This window comes from Budorcas taxicolor, chromosome 16 (genome assembly GCF_023091745.1).
Source record: "Budorcas taxicolor isolate Tak-1 chromosome 16, Takin1.1, whole genome shotgun sequence".
Lineage (NCBI taxonomy): Eukaryota > Metazoa > Chordata > Mammalia > Artiodactyla > Bovidae > Budorcas > Budorcas taxicolor.
This window is the reverse complement of record NC_068925.1, coordinates 63,806,110-63,818,838: the sequence shown is the minus strand read 5'-3', so window position 1 is coordinate 63,818,838 and position 12,729 is coordinate 63,806,110. Positions and strand designations below refer to the sequence as shown.

The following is a 12,729-nucleotide window of genomic DNA, read 5'->3' as shown; positions in this document are numbered from 1 at the left end:
CGACTATATCCACACATTTTCTTTAAACTCCTTTCCAGATTCTATTATTAATGTTAGCAAAAACTATCTATTTGTATTAGTATTGCTTTACGTTTGCATAGTTTGCAGTGTATACAGTCACACCTATCATACGCTTTAATGCTTGTTCTAACCTTTTGTGAGGCAGGTTTAATTACCATCAGCCCTTCAAGGACACAAGCACTTCCTATACACATTTGTATTCTTTAGCCCCAAGCACATAGCCGGGTACATGCCAGCGCATTGGTAAATCTTTCCAGAGTGGTTGGTTTGGCTTGAGGAAGCTGTGTGACTTGCCCAAGGTCATGGAGTCAGTGTAGGGCTGAGATTTGCAAGCCTATCATCTCATACTGAATATAGCCTCTTTAAAAATAACATTAAAGTGAATTATGCAGTAGCCTCTAACTCAAATTTCTAAAAGTACTTTATAGTCTCTAATTAATTTTCCAGTTATATCTTTGGTTTCTTTTAAAATATTTATTATTAAACACTTAAATGAAGGAAGATAAAATGGAGATGTCTGCATGGCTTTCTCTGTGTTCCCCTTCCCCCATGATGGGCACTAATACTCCTGGATGACTGTCTCCTTTCAATTCTAGGTGACAGAGGGACTGAATGGCTTCACCCCAGTGCCTAGCTCAATGTGAACCTTTTAATGGCCACTCAGTAAAAATGAGCTGAATACAGGAATGAATAAACAAAAACTAATTTATATCATCATTCTAAATTTCCTTGCAGTTATTTTCATTATACTTTCCTATTTATAAATAATGTTTTTTGTTCTTTTTTTCATTAAAAAACGTTGCACATCCACACGTATCAGTTCACTGCACAGTTAACAGTTTTATCACCAGGTACTTTTTCTTTCTATTTTACAGAAGCTACAAAAGGGAAGGTGTCTTGGCTAAAGCTAGAAAGCAACATGACCAATGTGGGCTCCCCAAGTCTCCGATTAGTTCATCCCCTGCTACTTCAACCTGCCTGACACCCTTACTAATCTGTCTGTTGGCCACTTCACACCTGGACATGTGCCAAGTCCCTTCTGGGTCACCTGAAAGAGGTAGAAACGCCTGGACACCAGACAAGTCACTTTGGGATGCCCAGCCATGAAGCTGGCCACTTTTAAATGGCAGCACTTTAGTTTGAGACATTTTTTGTGCAGCTGGTGGCATTAGCAAGGGAGCTGAGCTGAAGGACATCAGGGTGGCCAGAAACACGGCACTAACCCTCTGAGTGACTTGGTAGCACCTTGCCCGTTATTCTATCACGACTTATCTGATGGTGCAGGGAAGAGATTTCTGGAAGCTGCTGTGCCAAGTCAGGCTTTCTCCCAAAAAAAGAATTCAGAAGGCACCTGGGGCTTCTCACCATTTTCTAGATGGGTGTGCTTCATACATTGCTCAATATTTACCAATGCTAGAGCAATCGTATCCTTTCACATCTATCAAGTTGGCCAAGTGCCATCAAACGTAGCAACCTACGAAAGAACCACATCTATTCCATTGTACACTGTCATCATCCTGCTTGATTAATGCTATCCCCTTAGAGTTGCACGGTACATTTTCTCAAAGGGTCCAAAGGTCTCCAAAAGAGAGATGAGACTCTCAGCCCTGCTTGTAAGATAAAACACCAGAAATACAGAAGAGAAAGATTTACTCTGGGTCGCCACCAATTCAGTGTGACATTTAATACCATGTTTGCTGAACCCCATCCACTCCCCTCATCACCTCTCCTCACGCAGTCCTACCCTAGAAGGAGCAGAGACGTTTCTCAGCCAACAAAAGCCACCCACGCAGGTGTCCGACAAGCACCCTGGCCTCCAAGAGCTCTCTTGAGGAGGACCTATTTCTCAGCACGGGCTGGAGCATGTGACTGAATGTACACAGGAGGAGACCTCTCATTTATTTATCAGACAGGTGGGCTGGACCCCCTCTTGAGCTGATAGCACACCGTTGCTCACCAGGAAGGAGCAGAAGAAGATGAAGGAGACGAAGTACACGTAGGCCAGGTCGGTGCCACAGCGCTCACTCTCGCTCTGCCCCGACGGCGCAGTGGTGTCCGGCTCACAGCCCTTCTCCCCGAGACACGACAGCATTATCTCCTGCCAGGCCTCACCCGTGGCACTCCTGAACCCAAAGACAACTCGATTAGTAGTAGCAGGTCTGCACGGCCCATCCTCTCCCTGGCCATCTTCCCGGTTCCTGCATCCCTTCTTCCCTCCCTAGGTTCCTTTAGTGCCCAGTTAGCCTCTGTCTGTGCTCTCCATCCTGTGATGGAGAGTCCCAGGGAGGGCTCCTGGGGCTCTGCAGCCTCACACAACACTTCTCTGTCTTCTGTTGACAGTGGTAGACAGGGCTGTGGGACTCCAAGACTCCATGTAAACCTGGCCTTCTATGGTTTTGCCTTTTAATGGACTCTGTCCTCAGCTTCCCCCTCTTTGAGCCCTAAAGGAGGTGCTGAAGTTGCCATTTGAGTCAAAGATGCGGAGGAAACTTCCTGAAGTCAGCAGGGTGGTTTTCTGGAGGCCCCGCCACCATCCCACCCTCATCTATCCTCACAGGAGCAGAGCAGGCAGACAAAGGGGAACAGGCAGAAAAGGTGGGTGACTGTCTCTCTCTCTCTCAGGAGCACTCCAGCCACCGCAGGGATGGATCCAGGTACCTGAAGAGCAGCATGAGGGACCCAAAGAAACTCCGGAAGTTGTTGTGCCGGTTGATGTGACTCTCCTCATCTAACTTTATGTTTCCAAAGACCTGGATGAGAAAAACAGCAGAAAGCCCTGAGCATCAGTGAGCCGTGGGACCTGCAAGGTCATTGGCGTCATGGTAAAGAAGCCGTCTGCCAGTGCAGGAGATGCAAGAGACGTGGGTTCGATCCCTGGGTCAGGAATATTCTGTGCAGGAAAAAATGGCAAACCCACTCCAGTATTCTTGCCTGGGAAATCCCATGGACAGAGGAGCCTGGCAGGCTACAGTCCATGGGGTCGCAAAGAGTCCGACCCAACTGAGCACATACTGGCAGGGGCGGTAGCTTCACCTACACGGCTCCTCCTGACGGCTTAACCCTGAAGCAGACAAGTCAAAACCCAGGAAGGCTGGCAGACCCCACGTTCTTGGCCTGATGTGTGTGAAGAGTTATATTCTCCTGGGAAGCAAAGAGGAGGAATGCTTGCAAGGACCATAGAAGGCAAGATCTCTGGAAATCATTCTGCTTAGATGTAGTTCCTCCCACACCTAATTTGGTCTTTTAATTTCTATGATACCTATTCACCATGGCATTCAAGCTATCTGTCAACAAGATTACCCCATGATAGGCATGCAGGGAAAGCGTTACCCACCTCTCTTCCTGTCTCGGCTGGTAATGATGAGAGCATATGTATTTGCAGAAGATGTGGTTTATTCTTTATAAAAAAGAAATAGGCAGATGCTGCCCTGAAATTCACAAGCAGTGTAAGTCAGAGAGGGGCACCCCTGTCTTCCTGGGATGTGCTCCCATCCAGAGAGTCACACCTTGGAAGTGTGATACATCTATAACCCAGGCCCATCAGATGAAGAAAGTCTGGAAAACTGGATACTTGGGAAAAGAAAACAGGTTTGGGCAAATCTGGTTACAGAGTGAGTTTTCTAATCTGCTGTTGCTTATTGGGCTTAGAATGCGGTTATTGTGCAAATTCATATGGAAATGAGAGGCACACACAAGACCTCTGGCCACAGAGAATAAGGATGAACTCCTAGACACAGTGCTGCCTGGAGCCAAGGTGTATCCCACATCTCTTTAGATGGAAAGTGAAGTAATGTGAAAGTTGCTCAGTTGTGTCTGACTCTTTGCGACCCCATGGACTATACAGCCCATGAAATTCTCCAGGCCAGAATACTGGAATGGGTAGCCCTTCCCTTCTCCAGGGGATCTTCCCAACCCAGGGACTGTAGGCAGATTCTTTACCTGCTGAGCCACAAGGGAACCCCAATACTGGAGTGTGTAGCCTATGCCTTCTCCAGAGGATCTTCCTGATCCAGGAATCTAATTGGGGTCTCCTGCACTGCAGGCGGATTCTTTACCAACTGAACTGGCTATCAAGGAAGCCCTCTCTAGATGGGAAGGGTATCCTTATGCATGGACTGTCCTCTCCAGTCATGATTCAGATCTATCTCAGGATCGACTCTCACAAGGCAATGTTTGTGCAACTGAAGGCTTACAGGTCACTTTTCCAGCCTTTTGAGATAATTTTCAGCCTGTATTTAACATGCTTCAGCTTATCTAATATGTGCTAAATGGAACACACTTTCCTCCTAACAGTGTTTGGAATGTGCAGTTGAGGAACAGTCTCTGCTTTTTTGCTCAAATAACTCCCACTGACACCTGCTTGGGGAATTTGTTCTCATTGCTGATTTTCAAAACCTTAATACTACTTCTCTCTCAGGGAGAATGGAGGTGGCAAGCTAGGTGGCACTGGGGAAGGAGGGAAGAAGGGCGATAAGAAGGCTGAGGGCCCCCAATCAGACAAATAGTAGCACTGAAAAAAGAATCCCAGCCAAACAATCAAACCTAGTTCTGGAGGAAACTGTCACATATCCTTACCCATGTTCAGGCCTCCTCTGTCTTTCTTTTCATCCTCTTACAATAAAATTCATGACTTATCCCTGATTTTCACACACACAACTTAGTGTTTTTTCTCCCTATGACTCTCCTGAAGACTTCCTTAGTTGTCCTCTCTACAATTTTCTCAAACACCTTACCAATCATGAACTGGACAGAGGGTACACTGTTATTTTATAAAAGTTATGTGTGTAATAGTCAAGGAGCTATTGTTAAGCTGAAAGTGCATATTTATTACAAAGGTGGCCTTTAAACTTTTTCACCTTTTTTTTAAAGCTTTTCATTTAGTCCTTGTCATTAACCCAAATCTCCTATATCAAAAGGAAAGGCTATGGAAGAGAAAGAAGGTTTGCTGAGACCCATCTGCACACTTAATGAAATTATAGGCTTAACTCTTGTTTTTATAGGCATTGGGGTTTCCCAGGTGGCACAGTGATAAAGAATCCACCTGCCAACACAAGAGATACAGGAGACAAGGTTTCAATCCCTGGATCAGGAAGATGCCCTGGAGTAGGAAATGGAAACTTGCCCCAGTATTCTTGCCTGGAAGATTTCATGAATGAAGAAGCCTGATGGGCTACAGTCCATGGGGTCGCAAACAGTCAACCATGCCTGAGCAACTGAGCACAAACGTACAGAATTTTAGAACTAGAAGGGATCCATAAAGCTATCTATCCAACTCCTCTGCTGCATTGGTGATGATGTTAAGTCCAAGAGAGGTTCAGTGATCTAAGTTTGCACAGCTGGTCAGTGGTGGAGCTGAGGTCTAAAAGCCACACCTCCTAACTACCAGCAGCCCCAGAGTTCTTTCCCAAACCCAGCAACTTACTCCTTTTCATCCTCAGATTTGTCTGCAAAGCTGTCTTCTCCCAAGAAGCCCCTGAGAATTCAGAATAACAATACTTCTCAAAGATACATCCTGTTGCTATCTCCGTCTTTCCAATGCTTCTCTGCTTTTGCTTTTCGGTTGGTATGGATCCCCCTGCTTTGTTACAGCTATACAAGAAACAACCTTTCTAGTAACAAGCTAGGTGTCTGCTTTTTTCTTTTTTTTAGGAGTCTTCTCTATTCATGGTGTGGGGTATCTATCCGGGGCCATGATGAAGACAGCCAGCTAGCTCAAGGTATGTCAAAATGGGGATGCCATTCCTGTCTCGGTAGAATAGGAACAGCGCTTTTATTTTTTGGAAATAAGTCTACGGGCAATAAATTATTACACATTATGGCTACTGTAAATATCACAATGTCACAACTGAAGAACTTTCCACCTACCACCGAAGAGTCAAAGAAATACTTATGTTTCCTTGTTGGTGGGAGGAGAGACAGCACAGAGAAGGTGCAGACATGGGCTGTGGAGCAGACAGAGCTGAGATTTAAACTCAGCTCTCCCGCTTACTATCTAAGGTCTGGAGTGTGTCACAAGTTACTTACCACGCTAAGCGACAATGGAAACAATGAAAGCCACCTGTAAACATTTTCACATCATTACTGAATACATTAGTTATGTATCTTGTGTGTCCTGTATTTATGTGTCTGTGTATGACATATACATTTTAGAAGGGCGGGAGAGAGAGGAAGAAAGAGAGGAAGGGGAGGCAGGAGTAGGTAAGAGCATACGTTTAGCACAGTGTCTAAAGCACTTAGGAATTCAAGTGATAGTAAACAGTATTCATCATTATCAGTAGTATCACTAACAGGTATTAGAGATGGTGTTTTTCTACTTTATTCTGCTTGAAGATGAAAAGGGATAAGAACTATTTTGAAAGTGTTAGTTGCTCAGTCCTGTCCAGCTGTTTGCAACTCTATGGACTGGGGGCCTCCAGGCTCCTCTATCCATGGAATCCTCCAGGCAGGAATACCAGAGTGGGTTGCCATTCCCTTCTCCAGGGGATCTTCCCCATTAAGTGTGGGCCAAAAAAAAAAAAAAAAAACAAACTAATTTAATCAAGTTTCATTTGGCTATTCAAGAACATTTAAATTCTAGAATCAAAGGCTTCAGAGTTACAAAGGACTTAATAAAAGTCAGCAAGACAAGCTTCAGCTTCAGCTGGGATTCAGCTTGCAACACACCCCTGACATCATCATTAAAGCTCTATCGAAATATCCTTCATGAAGAACTCATTACTTTGCAACCAAGTCTCACATTTTCTGACACCTGACATTCTATTGTATTTTTGGAGAACAAAACTCTCCAGTAATGGGATTAAAAGATGAACAAAATTAGGAAGTGCAGGCAAGAGAGAGGAGCAAAAAGATGACATTTCAGATAAGCTCTAGAAAGGGCTGCCGACATGGCAAGTCTGGGGGATGTGAGCAGTGGCTCCAGGTGGCAGCCACCACTGAGAAGGCAGCTGGCCGTCCAAAGGCAGCCAGACTGCCTGACTGCAGGAGACAGCCACGTGGCTGAGGTCTTACACCGGGGTGTAGCCTCCGTATCTCCAAGTCAGAAAGTTGGCCTCTTGGAGCCCAGCAGAGCCTGTGTACCCAACCGGACAGTGCTGGGATGTGCTGCAGGGTGTTTACGGCAGGTGTTCACCCACCACAAATTACCAACGCCTTTTGAAAGATCTTTTGGCCCCTTCTGCTCAGTGGGCCTCTGGCTACCTGCATGAGTACCCAGGATGGGAACTGCATCCACGTCTCAATCTTGAAACCAGAAAGGACGTGCTAACCCAGAGAACCATCCGGCAGGCTGCATGGTCCTTTGAGAGGTATCAGCTGGAATGTGGCCCGTGGGTTTCCCAAGGACTGGGCACACTGCCAGGGATTCTGAGTTGTTCCCAATCTCAGCTGTTTGGGATGTAACTCAGATACATTTTGTGTCTATGTCTATAAGAGAGCAACCACCTGATCTTCTAGGTCTGGCTCAAATATGGAAGGCTCCTGTGATATGGACCATCAGGAGCCTCACCCTCTCCTTAGTTTCAGGGGGTGCCCTCTGGCCAAAAACAATGGCATTATCTTCAGTGGAGCCCAGCTGCTTGTGAGGAAGCACCAGGACCTGACAACCACAGACGAAGCCCCTGTATCAGACCACTCTGACCACCTGGGCAACCTGAGCAGGGAACTGCACGTGTGACTTCCCAAGGTCATACTGCAACAAGATATTAGAGTGAGCCTCTGGGTAAGAGGCTTCTCTGGTGGCTTAGTGGTAAAGAAAGTGCCTGCAATGAAGGAGATGCAGGTTCAATCCCTGGGTCGGGAAGATCCCTTGGAGAAGGAAATGGCAACCTACTCCAGTATTCTTGTCTGGAGAATCCCATGGACAGAGCAGCCTGGAGGGCTACAGGCCATGGGGTTGCAAAGAGTCGGACACGACTGAGCTACTAACACTTCAACCTCTGGGTAAGAAAGGGTTCTTTAAAGCACCTTCAATCCTGCAAGCTCAGGCTGGAAAGTCAGAGACAACGTGGGCAACAGCTTTCTCCCATCAGGCTCCCAAGGCACCCACTCACCTGCATCCCAATGATGGCATAGATGAAGAAAAGCATGGCGATCAGAAGGCAGACATAGGGAAGGGCCTGGAAGGAAGCAGAGACCCGACCGTGAATTTAAATGCAGGCAGCTCCGGGGTCAACAAACTGCACCCCAGGCAGTGCAAGTCTCAGGCTCGCCCTGATGCTGACTTAAACACAGGGCAGCGGCTCTCTGATCCCCTGGGATGTTCTATGTTGGAGTTCCGTGTTTTTGCAGATGTCCACATCGTCTGATAGGTATGCAAGCTGTTGGCCCCAGAGAGGTTTGTAATTTCCTTCCCCACCAAGAATATTCTCAGACCCAGAAAAGTGTGTGGCCGGGTCTCTGAGTGAGAGCTGGGAGAAATTCCTGGGTCTGGGCTTCATCCCACTCTGTATGCAGAATATTAATAACCTCGGCAATTATGACGCCAGTTACACAGCAAGGATTCAGCTTTGACTCCTAAATCCCCATATTACCCTTCCCACTCCTTCACTCAACACGAGGCTCCTAATGGAGCATCTGGAAGCAGAATGAATCGGCTGGGGTCTCAGACATCGGTCAGTTCCTAGAAGGCGCCTTCAAGCTCTGATGAAACATCTTTTTCCAGTGTTTAAGCCTGCTGACCTTTCAGTCTGTTTTGTGCAAAATTCTGAAAAGCCTTTCAAAGTGTGAGTGACCACAAAACCCTGCTGGGAAGCTACGTGGCACAACTTTCCATCTTGTGCAAGCTACCTGCCCCTCAGGGATGACAACACTTTAAAGGTGGAGGTGAAGGGGTGAGTGGAGGAAAAGGAAGGCAGGGAGCTACCCCTGGTGGCTGGAGGAGGGTGAAGACATAGGGCAGTTTGGTTTGGGGGTCAGGGTGGGCACTACAATTCTAGGGGATCTTGGTGTTGACAGTGGAAGCCTCCCTGGCAGTTCCTGCAACTCTGAGTCTTCATTCTCTCAAGTGTGTACAGCACGACTCCCCGGAGGGCAATTGAAGGCTTTCAGACTGCACGAGCCAGGCAGAGCTTCTCAACGGTGCTAACTAAATGAAGAGTCCTGGGAGACTTTTTACAATTTGAACAAAGAATAAACATGAAAATGAAATTGAGAGTTGGTGGGAGAACCCCTTCTCCCATGGAGTGCTGATTCTCAAGGTCTGTGAGGAGTGGCTACGTTCCCCAGGGGCATGTGGAGACACCTTCTGCTGAAAGGAGAGAGCAGGGAGGCAGGTTTCTGGCCTCTTCCCGTCACCTTCTATGTTGTGCTTCCTGCCTTTACTCTGCCTTCCCCTTCCCATCATCTCTGGTCCCTGGTACCTCTCTCCCATCCTGATCTCCCTTCTTGTCATGGTATACATTCCGACACAAAATAAGGGAAAGAGGGGCTTCCTTGGTGATCCGGCGGTTAAGACTCCACGCTCCCAATGCAGGGGCATGATTTTGATGCCTGGTCAGGAAACTAAGATACCACATGTGCAGTGGCACAGCCAAAAAATTTTTTTCAAAAAGGATTGTAAAACACCTGCAGAAAGAAAAGACAACACATTCACAGAACAAAGAATAACAACGTACTTCCGGTCAGAAAATATGCAAACCGGAAGACAGCCGAGTGTCATCGTTAAATTATGAAAGAAAAAAAATAAGAGAGAGAAGCACTGAGTAGGAGTCAGTGGTGGAAAATGAGGTGATGCTCAGGGGGAGGGAGGGGGAGGCAGAGACGGGGCAATGCTGTCTACACTGTGTGACTCTCTGTTGTGTGTGTGCAGAGGCAGCCTTTGTTAAACCAACTTCAAGAAAACAACTTCTACACTGTGTCCCAGAGCGGCTCCAGAAAGCAAACACCCATCCATCACAGTGTCACCTGGAGACAGATACAACTGCCTCCACTCTTCTCTATTCGCTGGAATAAGCCAACCATTTGGCCTTCAGTTTATGACATGCATTTCTGTGCCCTCAATAGTATACACTTTCACAGAGAATTGGTGATCGCGAGAATATGACAGCTGACACATATTTCTTAAGACACTAACAACTGTAACTTGTTGGGCAGGCCTGTACAAAGAGGTTTTAAGAGCATCTTGTGTTTCAAATTCTAAATCCAGCTCCACTCAAGACTCAAACGGTTAAACTCTTGCTAAGGGTTTTTGATTTCTCCTCTGTCATTCAGTTTTGGAGAAACAGTTTTCATTGAGGGGAGGCCTCTGTGGGAATGATCACACCAAACAATTATGATGAATACAATAAAGATGTCAAGGTTGCTCATGGGAACCTGAACATCCTTACAACTGGTCTCACATTTCAGATGCACAGGAACTTGATGGAGAAGTAATTTAGTCATGGCGGTGTGGGGTGAAGTCCCTTTCAAATAACGGGAAACCATGAATTCACTGACAAGCTCTCTTCAGTTCAGTTTGGAATTAAAATGTACAAATAACTGGACTCCCTGGTGGTCCGGTGGTTAAGAATCCACTTACCAACACAGGGGACATGGGTTCGAGCCCTGGTCTAGGACGATTCCACGTGCCTTGGAGCAAGCAACCCTGAGCACCAGAATTACTAAGCCTGAGCTCCAGAGCCTGAGAGCATTAATTACTGAAGCCCATGTGTCCATAGCCTGTGCTCGGCAACAAGAGAATCCACTGCAGTGAGAAGCCCAAACACCGCAATGAAGAGTAGCCCCTTCTCTCCACAACTAGAGAAAGCCCACATGCAGCAATGAAGACCCAGTACAGCCAAACATCAAATAATTAAAATGTACAAATAATTAAAGTAAAGAAGGCAATTATTGAATGATTTTTCATCTTTGAAAAACTCTATTTTAGGAAGAAAATAGTAAGTTTTTGAATAGCGTCAATGCTCCCCAAACTTCAAAAACTAATTATATTTGCTACAGCATGCAAATATTTAAATATGGAAAATTTCTTCTATTGAAAGTCTCTGCCATTTACATGGGTCTCAGGTTTCAATTTTTAACTTGTTTATTACACATACACCTCTGTACAACTCCATGAGGTCATTCAATAGATGCTCACCATAGTAACCTTGCCCAGATGTCCTATTCATTTGCAGGACGCAGAGGTGGCCATTAGCATGCCATATATTCAGTGGTTCAGGAATTACATACTAATGATGACATATGTGGGAATGGTATGAATCAGCTTGTTATAAAACACAACTCAAGGAGTCCTTTGAAAAAACTGTTGGGTGAAATAAAGCCATGGACGAATCTCTGAAAATTCAGAGGATATGTGTGACTACAGGTGGCTGGCTCTGCCCCTGGATAGGATTGCTCCGGGCATTCTGGAATACTTGCAAGGGAACACACCTCATAAGACAAGCCCCCTGCCTCTGTGAACAGAGACGATAACTGAGTTTCAAAGTTGGGATGCTTTCTAGAATGAGATCCTAACCAATCAGTCATAAGCTAACCGCCTCCTGGCCAAGTTGTGGACTGCTGTGTTTATCTGATGCTTCTGACAAATACCCATTCCCAGAGGCGAGGGGACCTGCGGAATAATGCTGTGCTCTGTCTGATGTGACAGAGGCCCCTCAACCCTCAGAGAGGAGGAGCTGGTAAGGTCTTTTACCTTAAAGGACTGCACGAAGGTCCACAGTAAAATGCGGATGGTGTAGCCCTGACGCAGCAGCTTGATGAGGCGGGCCGCCCGGAAGAGCTTCAGAAAGCTCATGTTGAAGCCACTAGTGTTCACCAGCTGGTGGACCAGAAGGAAACATATCATTAGTGACATTCGGGTCATTTAGAAAAGTTAAGCACTGGCATTTGTGCATTTATCCCTCATTCAGATCATAAAATAGAACACGAATGGTGTCTTTCATTTTTAACCCCGTCTCCAGCTGGTGGGCCAGAGAGGACCATCTCTTTCAGCCTCCCCAGGCCCACCCTCTATTCCCAGGCAGGAAGGTATAGAAATTCCCCAGATGGGTGCCCGGAACACAGTTGGCAAAACTGGCCTCCCCAGTCTTCTCTGGGTGGTCCTAACTCTGCACGTGGGTGTCAGAGAGCAGACCTCATAATCCCTCTAGAACATGATGGTTTTGTGATAAGCTCTCCAAGTTTTGTTTGGGATGAACCATCTCAGGGAACCGCTTTAGGTCTAACACCTTTGAGGGCAAAGATCCTGTGCCTAGATTCTTGGTATCTCCTGAAGAATCTAGCAGAACACTGTGACATGGCCTCTCCCGGGCCCTCTGTCCCACTCACCTATTTGAGTCATGCAAATGGGACCACACCTTCCATGAGATCCAGTGCCATCCAATGGTCCCATTTTCTGGGGAAAGCTCAGGAGTGAGGAAGTGAATAGGGGGCTGCACATTGGGTTTGAGGAATTAAAAATGGACTGAATGTGCCGAGGATTGTTTTAACGCTACTCCAGGGCCGAGCTTAAAGAGAAAGATTGAAGAGCTATTTACCTTGCTGTCCGTCAGAATAATTTCTGTGATACTGCCAATCACAGTGATGAAGTCAAAGATATTCCAGGTGTCTCGGAAATAGTTCTGCCAAGTGAATTCAGCCATGAGCATTAGAGGGGAAAAAATAAAAGAAAACAAGGGGGGAAAATAAAGAAAAAATATCTTTCATGATATAACTCTTTCACTTGGAATTAAAGCTTTTCAATTCCAAGACAAGTTCATTTTAACTTTGGCTTTA

The 12,729-nt window shown here is 46.1% G+C and overlaps 1 protein-coding gene across 1 annotated transcript in view; it reads right to left on the bottom strand.

The window, feature by feature from the left end:
• Positions 1-12,729, bottom strand: part of CACNA1E (calcium voltage-gated channel subunit alpha1 E) — a 332,597-nt gene that overhangs the window by 26,740 nt on the left and 293,128 nt on the right. The window contains exons 33-37 of the mRNA XM_052653512.1: positions 12,492-12,575; positions 11,648-11,773; positions 8,070-8,135; positions 2,680-2,771; positions 1,979-2,144 (exon numbers count right to left, since the gene is read on the bottom strand). Of these exons, the coding sequence (XP_052509472.1) occupies positions 1,979-2,144; positions 2,680-2,771; positions 8,070-8,135; positions 11,648-11,773; positions 12,492-12,575 (534 nt within the window). The remainder of the gene's footprint in view (positions 1-1,978; positions 2,145-2,679; positions 2,772-8,069; positions 8,136-11,647; positions 11,774-12,491; positions 12,576-12,729) is intronic.